The sequence below is a fragment of the Lactuca virosa genome, chromosome 8 (assembly GCF_052849685.1).
Source record: "Lactuca virosa cultivar CGN04683 chromosome 8, Lactuca_virosa_CGN04683_v6, whole genome shotgun sequence".
Classification (NCBI taxonomy): Eukaryota; Viridiplantae; Streptophyta; class Magnoliopsida; order Asterales; family Asteraceae; genus Lactuca; species Lactuca virosa.
This window is the reverse complement of record NC_136433.1, coordinates 68,359,169-68,374,868: the sequence shown is the minus strand read 5'-3', so window position 1 is coordinate 68,374,868 and position 15,700 is coordinate 68,359,169. Positions and strand designations below refer to the sequence as shown.

Genomic DNA, 15,700 nt, shown 5'->3' with positions numbered 1-15,700 from the left:
TAACTCTCCCGCCATGTTCCATGGGGTCCTCCTCTGAATCAAGAAATACCAATTTCCGGTTTGGGTATGATCCCAAAACTGATGATTACAAAGTTGTTAAGCTTACAGAGCTTTTCGACCCACGAAGAATGGCACCAGTTGAGGTTTATAGCCTGAGAAAAGGTAAAGGTTCCTGGGAGTTGATATCTCAAAGAATTCCATCACACCTGCAATGCATTAAAGATCAAGATTTAGTTTGTGTAGATGGGCATGAAGGCCATCTTCATTGGCTTTGTTATACTTTTATTGGTGGGAAGTTGACACAATTGATATTGGCATTTGATTTGGCGTCGGAGACATTCAAGGAGATACCTTTTCCAGATTCTTTAAGAACATGTTGCTTTGGAGACCGGTTGAATGTGGTGAGAGTTTTGGGTGGAAAGGTTTGTGTGATGTCAAGGGTAAGAGATACCGATTGTGAGGTGTGGGTGAAGGATGAGTATTCATGGGTGAAACGTCATGTGTTTTCCGGGTTTAGTGGTGGTGATCAAATATTTCCATGTGGATTTACATCAAGCAATCAGTTTCTTTTTAGATCTACGAATGCACTTAATCGTTATGGTTTGTATGATCCAGTTACAGCCAAGACTAAAAACTTCAAGATTTGTGGAAGATCTTTTGGATGTAAAGTTGTTGAGTATGTTGACAGTCTTGTTTGGATAAATCGAATAATTGAATTGAAGAGGCATCAATGATATGTAGTGATATGGAGAGGTAAATCCTTTAGATTGTCTATTAATTACAGCTTTTAGTTTCAGTTTTTAGTCCATTAATTACATCTACATTATCCACTGCAAACATGGTGTGTGTTTATTCATTATGTATTTATTCATTATGTATTTATTTACGTTTCGGTTGCTGGTGGTATTGTAAGCATCTAGCCTTAGTGATATTTAAGGAAATTTTAGAATTTTCTTCTAACTATTCTTTGTGAGTTAATGTTTGATAAAAAAAAGGAATTAACACTGTTTTAATTTTTAAATGATGGGTGTGTTTGGCAAAAATAGTTGTTAGCGGGAAGCTGGTAGCGGTTAGCTGGTAGCGGTTAGCGGATAGCTGGTAGCGGAAAGTTGTAGCTTTTATTTGTTATATGAGTCTTTGGCAAAAGTAGCTGGTAGCTTTTGAAATATATAAAATTTCATAAAAGGACAATTGATTAAAAATAAATAAATATATAAATATATTTTTAAGGGTAATTATGGAAATTGATTTCAAAAGCTCAGTAGCGTTTTGTTAAACGCTACATGAAGTAGCTTTTAGATTTGTAGCGTTTTGTTTAAACAAAAAGCTAAACGCTCGTACTGCCAAACGAAGCTTTTTGTTTAAACTAGAGCGTTTTGTTAAAAGTTAAAAGCTAGAAGCTCCCAAACGCTTCCAAAAGCTCCGTGCCAAACACACCCGATATCTCGCTATCATATGGGGACCACTATTGTAATATCGTTATTGTATAGGGACTATTTCTGTAATTATTTTTACATGGACAATTTTTATGACTTTGCAAATTGAACAATTTCTATAACTATTTCCGGACCATTTCTTTAAATTTTAGATTTTTTCCAAAACAACTTCTATAACTTTGTGACTAGGTATTTTTGTAATTTCTTTGAAAAATGAAGGCCTGTTTTGTATATTTTTTTCTTATTTTTTGTGGAAAGGATAATAGTAATGAACGAGAATAAAATCTATGAGTAAAATGTATGGTTTTGTGTGGATTTTCCATCTAAATATCTAAGAGAATTATAATAATTTTAATTATAAATACGGGATTTTGTAAAATCTAAAATGTAATTTTTTATCAGAAAAAATATTTTTTCTTGGTCCGAAATACTTCTGGACCAATTGGTTATTTTTGTTTAAAAAAATTGTTATTTTTTTTCAAATATACATTAAATTGTGGTTAGATTACTTAATTTCCATATTCCCTAAGGAATGAATCAGTGGCGGACCCAGAGAAAAATTATAGGGGTAGCATAATAGAATATACAAGCAGGTAAAAGAAACAAACAAAGAACAAACATAACAATGTACTTATGAAGCAAATCAACAATCATCATAAAAGGCAACGAACTTTGCATGATGTGCCAATGAAGAGCAACCAACCCAAACACGACAATAGAAGCAAAACCACCATAGAAGAGTTGTGTTACAAGAGAGCAAACAGCCAAGGAAACAAAGAGGCACCAGGGGCCAAAATGTCCAAACTAGCAAAAAAGAGGAGAAACCACCATAAAATAATAACATGAATCAATAGGGGCAAACTTGTCCATTCCATAAATTTAAGTTCAGTGAAGTTGCTAAAATTCACCTAAATTGTTACAGAATGACCTGGTTAAACATTAAATAGGTTTATGTAGATGTTGTCTGATCAAAACTAACAAAATAAGTTTCGTGAACAAGAGAAATAATCAAGTTGTAAAAGTTTGTGCAACTACTCTAATTTATTTCTGATCCATATTAGGCTTTCACTTGAACATTACTAGTTTTGTGTAATATGAAAGCTTGGTGTATCTCATGTTTTGGAACAAAAATAAATTAGAGAAAGAATAATCAAGTTATACAAATTTCATCATATATCCTTAGCTTAATTCTAATTTCACATATGCATCGATCTACACTTGAATCATATGAAAAAATAGATCACAAACCAGTTCAAAGTAAGCAATATCTAGGAAACATTTAAGAAAAGCAATATTTGAGGATTCCAGTTGATGCAGGTGTTATGTTTACATTCATCGGTTACAACATTGTTGATGGTTTTCATTGAAGAGTTTTATCAAACACTTGGTGTTCATAAAAAACAAAGACCATAGATTAAACGATCACATCCATATGAAAAATCCTTAAAACACAGTATAATCTATAAAGCTATTTAACTATTTCTACTAGAAGAAAATCAAAAATCATCATTGAATATGGTCACAATCAGAAAGCAAGGAAATCAACTATCGTGGATCTACAATTGAAAAGATGAGCAAGAAGAAGTCAGAAGTTTGAACTGTAAAATAGAGAAATCTGTGTGTGCCTTCACTACGTCTGCTCCTCTTTCTCATCTTCATTGTCCTTGGTCTTCAAGAATATGGGCTAAGGGGTAGCACAATATATTATCTAGGAATAGCGCCTCTTCTTCAACAAATTTTTTTACACTTCTAGGACAAACTTGAGGGGTAGCACGGGCTACCCCTGGCCACTAGTTGGTTCCGCCCCTGGAATGAATATATAATAAGTCGTTGAGATATTTGCTCTATTATAAAAACAATATTTTCATAAAACTTTGTTTAATCTCGGATGAAACATCGTATCTAAAATATGAATGAAGGTCTTGCAAAAGAAGTAAAAAAAGTGTTGAATATGTAATAAAACATGGTTTTTCAATAGTAGTTTCTTACCATTTGATTCAGAAGTCAAACAATAGACATTCGTAAAGAGTTTTAAAAATTACTTCATTAAATGGGAATAAATTTAAGTGTCTGAATGAAATTATATCAGTAACTAGTCGAATCCCCGCGCGTAAATATAAATATTTAATAAAAATAATAAGATTTATCAAAATATGATTTAGTATTTATACATGTAAAACCAATGTCAATATCAAAACAAATTTTATAGTTAACATATTAGTTTTATTAATTTTAATAAATTTATATCATTAGTTATTTCCACTATTAATTCATGATTTTATAGACCGTTTTATGTTGTGTAAATTATATATCAAACATATATTTATTTCTATGTATAAAACAAACAATGTAGCATGAAATAATATTTACTACAACTTTTGATGATTTTATAAAACGTTTTAAGGTGTGGAAATTATATAAAAAATATATGCCGCTTTGTATATAAAACAAATAACAAATAGTATGAAAAACACTATAGCTTTTAATAAAATAAAAACACTACAACATTATAACATTTACATCAAACAAAACTTATTAAACACTTATAAATCATTCAAAATGAATATTTAGAAATCAATATACATTTGATATATAGAAACATTGTTATAAAAAATTTGTGTTGAAATAGCCATTGATACGACAAAACTTTTTTTTTTCAACTCTTTCATTTTGAATCACAAATCTTTTCACACATATGATTTTTTAATCAGAACTTACTTATATACTACTAATAAAGCTACAATGTGTATAATAAATAAATAAATAAATAACATTGCACACTAATACTCATAAGTTTAAAAAACTTTTGAATATAGTGGAAAATATAAAGGCAAATTACATTAAATTTGAAAGCATAATTACATTTTAATAAAAAACTATTGAGTTGCAGTGAGAGTTTTAAACTCTTGATTTATGCCCAATAATGTAATATAAATACTAACAGTTATATGTTATAAAAACAATATTATAAGTATTTATCATTGAAATAATAATTTTTATACTAAATTGTAACTAATATTATAATAATTTTAAGTATACGATAAGAACGATATAAAAAGTTGTGTTTGAATGAAATCGAATTAAGTTTTTGATTTAAAATTATTTTAAACTATAGTTATTTTTAACTAATTTATAAATAATTTATTTGAATATTTTTTATTTCCTATATTATTATTATTATTATTATTATTATTTCGAATAACAATAATTTTTTAATATAATATAATCTATTATTTAGTTTTACGTTATTTTAAACAATTATTACTTTTTACTAATTAAAAACTACTTACTTGAAAATTTTCATTATTATATTTAAAAAAAAAAACTATCATACTTTTTTATTGTACTTTCATTTTTTTCCTTAAAGCTATGAAATGTTGGAAGAGAATGAACGGTCCAAATAAAATGGTGATTTGAATTTCAAAACTATAGTAATTGTTATGTACTGCGACCAATCTTTAAAAAAATATGTTAAGAGTGGGTTAGGGGAGGATGAATGTTACACTTGAGGTATATTTTGATCACTTATATTTTCTTATAAAAATATTAATATTTTATTTATTTTACTTTTCCTTTACGAAAAAAATGAATAGGAAAAAAGGAAATTGACAAATGTAATAAAATAATTTATTTTTATTGTATAAAAACATTTAAAATTAGGTACATCCATATAAGTTTGGTAGAACATAAATAATTCGTTTTTATAACACATATAGTTATTGGTTTTCAACAATAAAGTCATATCATATTAAAAATCATTCGTTCTAATCGTCATTATCACCAACAATTTGGAATAATAATTGTAAACTCCTTTCATCAAAATCAATTATAAAAAACTTCATCGATGTTATTTACAACAAAATAAACGATAGGAACTAACGTAGTATATACATAACATAAAATATATGTTGAATAATGTTCTCTTGTACATAAAATATATTTTCTTAACTTAAAAAAGAGAGACAATATAAAGATACATACATGTTAACAAAGTGAATTGCTCTAACTTGTAAATAGTTTGATGGTTGATTTACCAAAAGCGCATGAGAAGTAATTATCAATCCCACTTCATCATCCTGTGATTATAGAAGGATGCATAACACATAAACTTAAAAAATGATCTCAAGTACACATTTACAAACATACCTAAATTTGAACCTTGGTTAATATCTAAAATTTTACATGCACCCAATTTGAGTTTATATGAATTTATATTTGGAAGAGTTGCAGTTGCTTTCTTACATCCATGAAACCACTCATATAACTCTTCAAACCCTACAAAGATAATCTATCATTTTGTGTTGACATACATGCAATATGTAATCTATAAATTTCTTATATAGGCTAAATATTTCATTTAACTCATCAATTAAATAGCATGATTTGAAGAGTTTTAAGAATTACAAATCATAATACTTCAATTAATCATAAATTAATTTGTATAAGTTGAATAGTCTTGGGAGTTTCAAATGCATGAGGTTCAAGGAAAATGGTACTGGAAGTTTCAAATGCATGAGGTTCAAGGAAAAATGCTAGCTTTATAAGTTATATAGATAGATATAGATATAGATAGATAGATAGATAGATAGATAGATATAGATAGATAGATAAGTAATATCAAATTCGTTGTATCTTATAAATATCATTTTCCCTGTAAAATTGAATAATAAACATTTATCCTCATGAAACCACATCATGGACAAGGACAAACACATGATGCAATCTATGTTTTGAGCAAAGTAAACCAAAAGCCTAAATGAGATAATTAGTGTAAATTTACAATGTTTAAAATAATACAAATCAAACATCGTGAGCATTTTAAATGAAATAATTAGTTTTAAATGAATTAATGATAATAAGAAGAAAATGGTTAAAAACTAAGGCTATAAAAAATCAAAAAAGACACCATTTCAACAATAAGCATCAAACAAACAGTTACAATGTTACATTACACTCACTTTCAAGTTCAAACCCAACATGTTCTCATTAAAAAAATCCATTTTTTCTTTTTTCAGATCAAAAATGAAAAATGCATCGTATGTATTAGACACAAAAACTATTTTTTATAAATTTAGATGTAACGAACTCAAACCTCATCTCAACTACTTCCAGGCTTTTCCAAAGCTGTCACACAATGTAACAGTTCGGTTAAAAATGAGGTTTTCAGGTGTCGAATCCTTATCAGCCACAAAATAACCTGATAATTTTCAACAAATTAATATTTATTCATTTTTTAAAAAAAGTTTTATAATTTTTTATATAATTTACCAAGTCTTTCGAACTGAAATTTGTCGTCTACTTCTACATGTTTGAGAGATGGTACAACATATGCACATGGTATCACCACTTTGGAATTCGAGTTTAAATCATCAAGCCACTTGTCAAGTTCTCCAGGGTTCTGATTTTAAAATAAATAAAAATAAAATTAACCGGATATATAAATTTATTATAAAAATAAAAATGACCAACCTCAAAAAGAAAGAAAGAGTTTGTCAAAGAGTCTAACTTCCGCTTTTAATGGATCAAACTCCCGGAGAAGGCCTTGCAACCCAATGAAGAACACCCTGTGCATATAAATAAAATAAAAAGTTTATGAATAAAAATATCATTAAAGAAAGAAAAGAAGTTTAAACATATTAAAACTTGCTTTTGGTTTTGTCTTTTTGTCCGGATCATATTCAACGTGTACTTCAACAACAGTCTTTTTGTCTTCAGAAAGTATTACTTCTGTACACTTGATAGGAAATACATATCTTAATGAAAAGATATTGTTTGATTAGAGAATTTGGTATATGGTAATTGAAGAGGGAATGGAATCGGAATGAAAAACTGTGTTTCTCACATAGGAATGGAATGGAGCATTCCTCACTCAATTTGAGTGATTCTCATTCCATATAATTTCATGTTGTTTCTAATTGTACATAACAAAGAACATGTTTGAATGGCTCATTCCATTCCCTCAAGCCAACCAAACATGATAAATGGAACAAAATGAACCAATCGATTCCATTTATTTGTGATTCCATTCTATCAAAGTTATGAAAATTATAGCAAGACCCGAGTAGGACAGTCTTTCTAGGAGCAAGTCCATAATAGTCTTTTGAGTCCTTCATTCGAAGTCGGATTGCTCAATATAAACAACTTTTGAAAATGGTATCTTTCAAGAAAAAAAAATAAAAAAATGCACTCGATATAAAAATCTAAAAATAGAAAATATTAATAAAATAAAAAGCCAACCTTGTAGTAAGAAGATGGATCATCTCCTGGTGTGTCCAGTCATTTCTTTGCATCAAGGTCTGTTACTAAACTGCCCTTAAGATTTGTAATAACAACCTAAAAACATTAAAATTCAATAACAAGATTATTAATATAAATCACATTTTTGGTCCCTGAGTTTATCCGATTTTTGCATTTTTAGTCCCCCAAAAGTTTTCTCTTGCACTTTTGGCCCTGCTTTGAGGTTTTTCTAAAGTTTTTGGTCATTGTTTCAAGTAAAATGACCAAAATTTTGAACCAAAACTGGAGAAATCAGCTATATTCAGACCCAAAATAGTCAGTTTACTCGGAACAAGTCTAAAAACGTTACAAAAACCTCAAATAAAGACCTAAAACTGTAAGATAAAACTTTTGGTGACCAAAACTGAATAAATAGCTATACTCAGTGACCAAAAATGCCATATCAGAGTTACATTTTTGGTCCCTAAGTAACCTAAAAGTTTTCTTTGGCAATTTTGGTCCTTATTTGAGGTTTTCTTAACGTTTTTGGTCCCTATTCCAAGTGAAATGACTATATTTTAGGACCAAAATTGGAAAAATCAGCTGTAATCATAGACCGAGAATAGTCATTTTACATGGAACAGGGTGCAAAATGTCATAAGAACCTAAAACATGGACCAAAAATTTAAAAGAAAACCTTTTGGGCTCAAAATTGTAAGATAAAAGTTTTTGAGGTGAAAAATGTAATTTAGTGTACCTTTAGTGGATGCAGCACAACCATTCTACGCGAAGCTGCTTTATTTAACTCTTCACGCACATGATACTCGAGGCGTTCCAACCGTAATCCCAATTCCTCTAACAAAACCATTTATTGCAGTTGAAGTCACACCTCTGCGCGTCAATCCAGCTAGTGTCATCAAGCTAGTGTCATCAACCGCGAGTCGCCCCATCCATCACCATACTTTTCAGTCACAAGCCGATTCAACTATAAAAACAATATAATATTAATGTTTTTTTCTTATAAATAATTATGAGATTGACTTTGACTTTGACTTTTACTTACTTTGCATTTTGACATTACTGTGTTGGTTATATTCAAATGTGAATACTCCCATACGTAAGGCTGGTAAAGGCTTAGGGCCTCTAGCAACGAGTAGTATGAAGCGCGACATGTCTCAAATTCAAGCTTACAAAGCTACAAAAAACACAAATACAAAAAGTAAATGTTTTATTTTTTATATAAAAACACAAATACAAAAAGTAAATAAATAAATACCGAATGTGTAGCACATTAAGAACGTTAGAGATTGAAGTAAATTATTTGTAAAGTACAAGGACCATTTATATAACTTTATCTTTTTTAATTCTTAAGCCGTGAGAATCAAGCAAAAATTTCCGTAGTTCGTCACGTGAAAACCCCTAAAATCATTTCATCCCCCAAAACGTTACATTTGCCAGGGTTTAGTACAGGGGTTTATTTCAATACGCAATCTCTAGAAAAATCTACAGATTTCGGAGAAATTGAGGTGGAGAAAGATGGTGGAAGCTCTTGACCTTTTTCTGAAGATCGGGTTAGATAAGCGCACTGCAGAGAACACCATCGCCAACAATAAAGTCACCACGAACCTCGTCGCTGTGATTAACGAGGTATGGTTTATACTGATACTCAAAAGGTTGCATGCAATTGCATCATGAACAACTTATTTTGGTGTATGCGTGTGATTGGTCTGAAGTAGATTCAAGGAGTTTTGATTTCCTTCGGGAATCTGGATTGCGGCTGTATATCATAATCGAGCTGTTGCTATTAACAGTTACATCAAGTCTTTCTGGAGAGATTTATAGAGATGAGCTTATTAAAAGAACATGCTTCTGTCTTCCGAGTTCCCATATGAAACAAATTGCAAACAACTTTACAGTGAAAAGCATTTTTTTTTTTGTAGTGAAAATTTATCCCATTATGTTATTCCTGCCAGAATAACATCTTTACTGAGAAAAAAAGAGGACAAAACATGGTTTTCGACTTGTTTTTCGCACACAGATTGTTTTTACAAGGATTTGACTACATTTTCGATCTTGGTTAAGCTTCATGAGAGTCAAATTGTATCTTTTTCTCAGGTGCTTAAGAGATTAGTTACACTTCTAAAGCATCCTCTCTTACTTTCAGTTTAATTGTTGTCAAAAGACTATCACTTCAGCTTCATATTTCTCATAAATTTGTTTGGATATGTTATATGTAAGTACGTATACATACCCTTCTTCATATTAAAATATACAATGCTGTCTCTGCAGGCAGCTGTTACTGATGGATGCGAACGTTCTACAGGCAATCTTCTCTATACGGTAAATCTCTTGACATATTGTTTGTCTTTCATCTTTAACATGAACATGTTGATATGCAAATTTCTAGTTTGCATTTCACTTCTACAAGCCACCAGATTTATATTTTCTATTAGAAAAAGCCATATGAAGTTTTGAGTATCATACCAATGATTGCTTCTGCATAACAGGTTGCTACAAAATTTCCAGCCAATGCCCTTGTGCATCGTTCCAAGTTGCTGGAATACATTGTTTCTTCTAAGGTCTGAAAGATTCCTTTTCACATCAGTCTATTCATATATGCTTAAATTTCCAGTAAACTGCTAGAAGAAATACTAAAATATATTCCCATCATTCAGATAAAGACTCCAGCCCAGGTAGAAGCTGCATTTGCATTTCTTACAGTCACTGGTTCAGAGGATCTTGAAATTAGTAAATTTGAGGAAGCTTGTGGAGTTGGTGTGAAACTTCAAACTATTGCTATTGTTTTCCAAATAATTGAAAATATATTATGCTAAGATCCTTAATTCTTGTTAAGTAATATAATTGAAATACTTATTTGGTAACAGGGGTTGAGGTCTCTCTTGAAGATATAGAAAACACAGTTAATGAAATCTTTGAAGAGAAAAAGAGTGCAATTTTGGAGCAAAGGTATCGAACAAATGGTGAGTTTCAGTTTTCTTATGTTTCCTTAATATGTATTGAATTTGTGTCTGATGTGTCATTTAATGATTGGTTTCAGTTGGTGATCTGTTTGCTCATGTCAGAAAGAAGCAGCCTTGGGCAGATCCAAAGATTGTAAAGGTAAATAAGTTAAATAAGTTAAATAACTCACTTTTCTTGTTTTTATCTATCTTTTTTATCAAAAATTGATTATTATCTTTCATGTTTCTTTCACCAGAGCCTTATAGATTCAAAGCTATATGATTTACTTGGTGAAAAAACTGCAGCAGATAATGAAAAGCCTGTAAAAAAGAAGAAAGAGAAGCCTGTTAAAGTAGAGGTGTGACATAGTCAACTGCATATTCTACTAAAAAAACATAATGCTTATGTCTTTCTCATATATAAACTTTTACAGGTCAAAAATACCCCTGAAGAATCTTCTCTCCAGACACCATCTGAAGAAGAACTCAATCCTTATTTAATATTCCCTTCACCTGAAGAGAATTATAAGGTTATCTTTCCTTTATATCGACTCATTGGCTTTCTTCTATAAATCTTTATTACTCTTTTTGGCAAGTTTTTCAATTTCTTTATGATTGTGTATATGTAACAGGTGCATACAGAAGTATTTTTCAGTGATAGACCTGTGCTTAGAGCATGCAATTCAAAAGCATTATTAGAGAAACATTTAAAGACAACAGGAGGAAAAGTTCTTACCCGTTTTCCACCAGAACCAAATGGATACCTACATATAGGTCATGCAAAGGTACGTTTCTATTTATAGTAATATCCTACAAAAGTCAATTTAATTAAACATATTAAGTTATAGAGAGAGTATGATTTTCAGGCTATGTTTGTTGACTTTGGTCTTGCAAAAGAAAGAGATGGAGGATGCTACTTGAGATATGATGACACAAATCCTGAAGCTGAGAAAAAAGAATACATTGATCATATTGAAGAAATTGTAGGGTGGATGGGGTGGAAACCTTTCAAGGTAAAATTATAAAATAATATAAATCTGTGATTATAGTAAAGTATGTTGCTGTTTTTCTCCTAAAGGGTATTCTTGGAATTTAAAATTTTCAGATCACATACACCAGTGATTACTTTCAAGAACTGTATGATTTAGCAGTGGAGCTCATACGCAGGGGCCACGCCTACGTGGATCACCAGGTTTATTATTAAATAAATATTTTATTTGTTTAAATTGTTTTGATATACAATACGTTTAATAATTTTATTTAATAATAGAGTGGTGATGAAATAAAAGAGTACAGAGAAAAAAAGATGAATAGTCCATGGAGAGATAGGCCCATTTCAGAATCACTTAAACTTTTTAATGATATGAAATGTGGATTGATTGAAGAAGGAAAAGCCACACTTAGAATGAAACAAGATATGCAGAGTGACAATTTCAACATGTATGACCTCATTGCATATCGAATCAAGGCAAGTATTTTTTTTTTAAAAAAAAACTATATTTTTTTTTGGTATTAATTGATTTTTGTTTTTACAGTTTACACCTCATCCACATGCGGGAGACAAGTGGTGTATTTACCCGAGTTATGATTATGCACATTGCATTGTGGATTCCCTTGAAAATATCACACATTCGGTATTTATTTATTTATTTTGTATTTGTATTTTTTTAATATAAAAAAAAATAAATAAATAAAACATTTTTTTTTTGTAGCTTTGTACGCTTGAATTTGAGACACGTCGCGCTTCATACTATTGGTTGCTAGACGCCCTAAGCCTTTACCAGCCTTACGTATGGGAATATTCACGTTTGAATATAACCAACACAGTAATGTCAAAACGCAAGGTAAGTCAAAAGTCAAAAGTCAAAATTCAAAAGTCAAAATTCAAAAGTCAAAGTCAAACTTACAGTTTTTTTGTAGTTGAATCGGCTTGTGACTGAAAAGTATGTTGATGGATGGGATGACCCTCGGTTGATGACACTGGCTGGATTGAGGCGCAGAGGTGTGACTTCAACTGCAATAAATGGTTTTGTTAGAGGAATTGGGATAACAAGAAGGTAGTAATCTGTAACTTTTTTTATTTTTTTATTTTACTATAATATAATAATTAATAGCATTCATTGTACTTGTGGTTTTTTTTAGTGATGGTTGTATGATACGGTTGGAACGCCTGGAGTATCATGTGCGTGAAGAGTTAAATAAAACAGCTTCGCGTACAATGGTTGTGCTGCATCCACTAAAGGTACACTAAATTACATTTTTCACCCCAAAAACTTTTATTTTACAGTTTTGACCCCAAAAAGTTTTCTTTTAAATTTTTGGTCCATGTTTTAGGTTCTTGTGACATTTTGGACCCTATTCCATGTAAAATGACTATTTTTGGTCTCTGATTACAGCTGGTTTTTCTAATTTTGGTCCTAAAATATAGTCATTTCACTTGGAATAGGGACCAAAAACGTTAAGAAAACCTCAAATAAAGACCAAAATTGCCAAATAAAACTTTTGGGTTACGTAGGGACCAAAAATGTAACTCTGATATAGCATTTTTGGTCACTGAGTATAGCTATTTATTCAGTTTTATCTTACATTTTTAGGTCTTTATTTGAGGTTTTTGTAATGTTTTTAGACTTGTTCCAAGTAAATTGACTATTTTGGGTCTGAGTATGGCTGATTTCTCCTGTTTTGGTTCAAAATTTTGGTCATTTTACTTGAAACAAGGATAAAAAACATTAGAAAACCTCAAAGGAGGACTAGAAGTGGTAGAGAAAACTTTTGGGTACTAAAAATGCAAAAATCAGATAAACTCAGGGACCAAAAATGTGATTTATGTTAATAATCCTGTTATTGAATTTGAATGTTTTTAGGTTGTTATTACGAATCTTGAGGGCAGTTTAGTAACAGACCTTGATGCAAAGAAATGGCCAGATGCACCAGGGGATGATCCATCTTCTTACTACAAGGTTGAGATTTTATTTTATTAATTTTTTCTGTTTTTTAGATTTTTATATAATTTTTTTATTTCTTGACAGGTACCCTTTTCGAAAATTGTTTATATCGAGCAATCCGACTTTAGAATGAAGGATTCAAAAGACTACTATGGGCTTGCTCCTGGAAAGACTGTCCTACTGAGGTCTTGCTATAATTTTCATTACTTTGATGGAATGGAATCTCAATTCCATTCCCTTGTTCAATTACCATATTATATACCAAATTCTCTAATCAAACAATATCTTTTCATTCAGATATGCTTTTCCTATCAAGTGTACAGAAGTAATACTTTCTGAAGACAAAAAGACTGTTGTTGAAGTACACGTTGAATATGATCCAGACAAAAAGACAAAACCAAAGGCAACCAAGCTTTTTAATTTTTATAAACTTGTTTTCTTTCTTTCTTTCTTTCTTTCATGATATTATATTTTTTTAATAAACCTTTTTGGTTTTATTTATACGCACAGGGTGTTCTTCATTGGGTTGCAGAGCCTTCTCCTGGAGTTGATCCATTAAAAGTGGAAGTCAGACTTTTTGACAAACTCTTTCTTTCTGAGGTTGGTCATTTTTATTTACTTATAATAATAATAATAAATTTCTTCATCAAATTAATTTTATATTTTTTTATATATATACTTTAAAATCAGAACCCTGGAGAACTTGACAAGTGGCTTGATGATTTAAACCCGGATTCCAAAGTGGTGATACCATGTGCATATGCTGTACCATCTCTCAAACATGCAGAAGTACACGACAAATTTCAGTTTGAAAGACTTGGTAAAATTATATAAAAAATTATAAATCTTTTTTTTTTGAATAAATATTAATTTGTTGAAAATTATCAGGTTATTTTGTGGCTGATAAGGATTCGACACCAGAAAAGCTCATTTTTAACCGGACTGTTACACTGCGTGACAGCTATGGAAAAGCCTGGAAGTAGTTGAGTTTGTTACACTTACACAGGTAAATTTATAAAAAATAGTTTTTGTGTCTACATACATACGATGCATTTTTCATTTTTGATTTGAAAAAGAAAAATGGATTTTTTTTTTGTTTTTTTGAATTTTATTTTTTTAATGAAAACATGTAGGGTTTAAACTTGAAAGTGAGTGTAATGTAATGTAACTGTTTGATGCTTATGTTTGAAATGGTGTCTTGTTAGTTGTTACTTGTTTTACTAAATTACTAGTGATGATTGGTTTATGTTCTCTAAAGTCAGTTATAAGATAATTAATAAGGTAAGATAAACTCTTTTTATGGTTTTACCAAACTGTAAATTACAATATACTAGCTTATTTTTGACAAAAGGGCATAAAAACCACAACTTTGCAAGAAATCAACAAATTGCATTTTATCAAGTCAATGAATCCGACATGATTTATCCCGTCTTTAATATAACAGCACAATCAAATAAAACAAACAAAAATGGTCGACTTAAAAACTATATCACACACAACATGGATCTCGGACTAGAAAGAAGTATTTATTTATATATCTAAAAAACTGTTGAAAAAAAGGTACACGAACGGACTCAATAGTATGACTAGAAACTAGTTTTGACTCGAAACTAGTTTGACTCGGTTCAAAAATTACGAGTCACGAGTCAACCCAACTTGAGACTTAGAGTTAAATAACCTGTGAGTAATCTTGTTGTCCACTAATAATTTTACTCTTAGACCAAAGGCAGGACATGTTGGGTTGGAGGATACAAACAATGATTTAAGAAAAAACAAATCGTTCCAGAGAGTTCATCCACGGTCGACTTCTTCACTTCTCTCCAAGGTTTTGAAAATCGGACCGGAGCGTCTGTCTTACTGGTTGATAGTTCAACTGGTCCAATCGGTTGGACCGGTCTTAAAAACCCAAAAAAACAAGATGATGTCATAATTAAATTATTATTATTTTTAAGAGTAAATTACACGAATGGTCCCTATGGTTTGGGGTAACTTGTGCGTTTGGTCCTAACTTATTTTTTTTAACTCGAGAGGAGGTCCTTGCTGTTTGTTTTTGTTACATGCTTGATCAATGTCTTACCTAAAAAGACTATTATTTAAATAGAAAAAAATTGTGGGATATGTAAGGTAATGTGAGAGAGGTGGG

General features: G+C 30.5%; 1 protein-coding gene and 1 pseudogene across 1 annotated transcript; one reads left to right on the top strand and one right to left on the bottom strand.

The window, feature by feature from the left end:
• Positions 1–6,538: 6,538 nt before the first annotated feature.
• Positions 6,539–8,520, bottom strand: LOC145130458 (glutamine--tRNA ligase-like; annotated as a pseudogene).
• A 524-nt stretch (positions 8,521–9,044) lies between these two features.
• LOC145132045 (glutamine--tRNA ligase-like) lies at positions 9,045–14,768 on the top strand. Its single transcript, XM_079066686.1, has 22 exons — positions 9,045–9,299; positions 9,942–9,992; positions 10,160–10,231; positions 10,328–10,427; positions 10,538–10,633; positions 10,711–10,772; positions 10,870–10,971; positions 11,047–11,142; positions 11,245–11,397; positions 11,479–11,625; positions 11,718–11,804; positions 11,883–12,080; positions 12,148–12,246; positions 12,325–12,456; positions 12,533–12,669; positions 12,755–12,854; positions 13,477–13,572; positions 13,642–13,742; positions 13,855–13,960; positions 14,068–14,157; positions 14,248–14,377; positions 14,446–14,768. The coding sequence occupies exons 1-22, from the start codon at positions 9,189–9,191 to the stop codon at positions 14,538–14,540; spliced, it is 2,361 nt and encodes a 786-aa protein (XP_078922812.1). The 5' UTR covers positions 9,045–9,188; the 3' UTR covers positions 14,541–14,768.
• Positions 14,769–15,700: the final 932 nt, after the last annotated feature.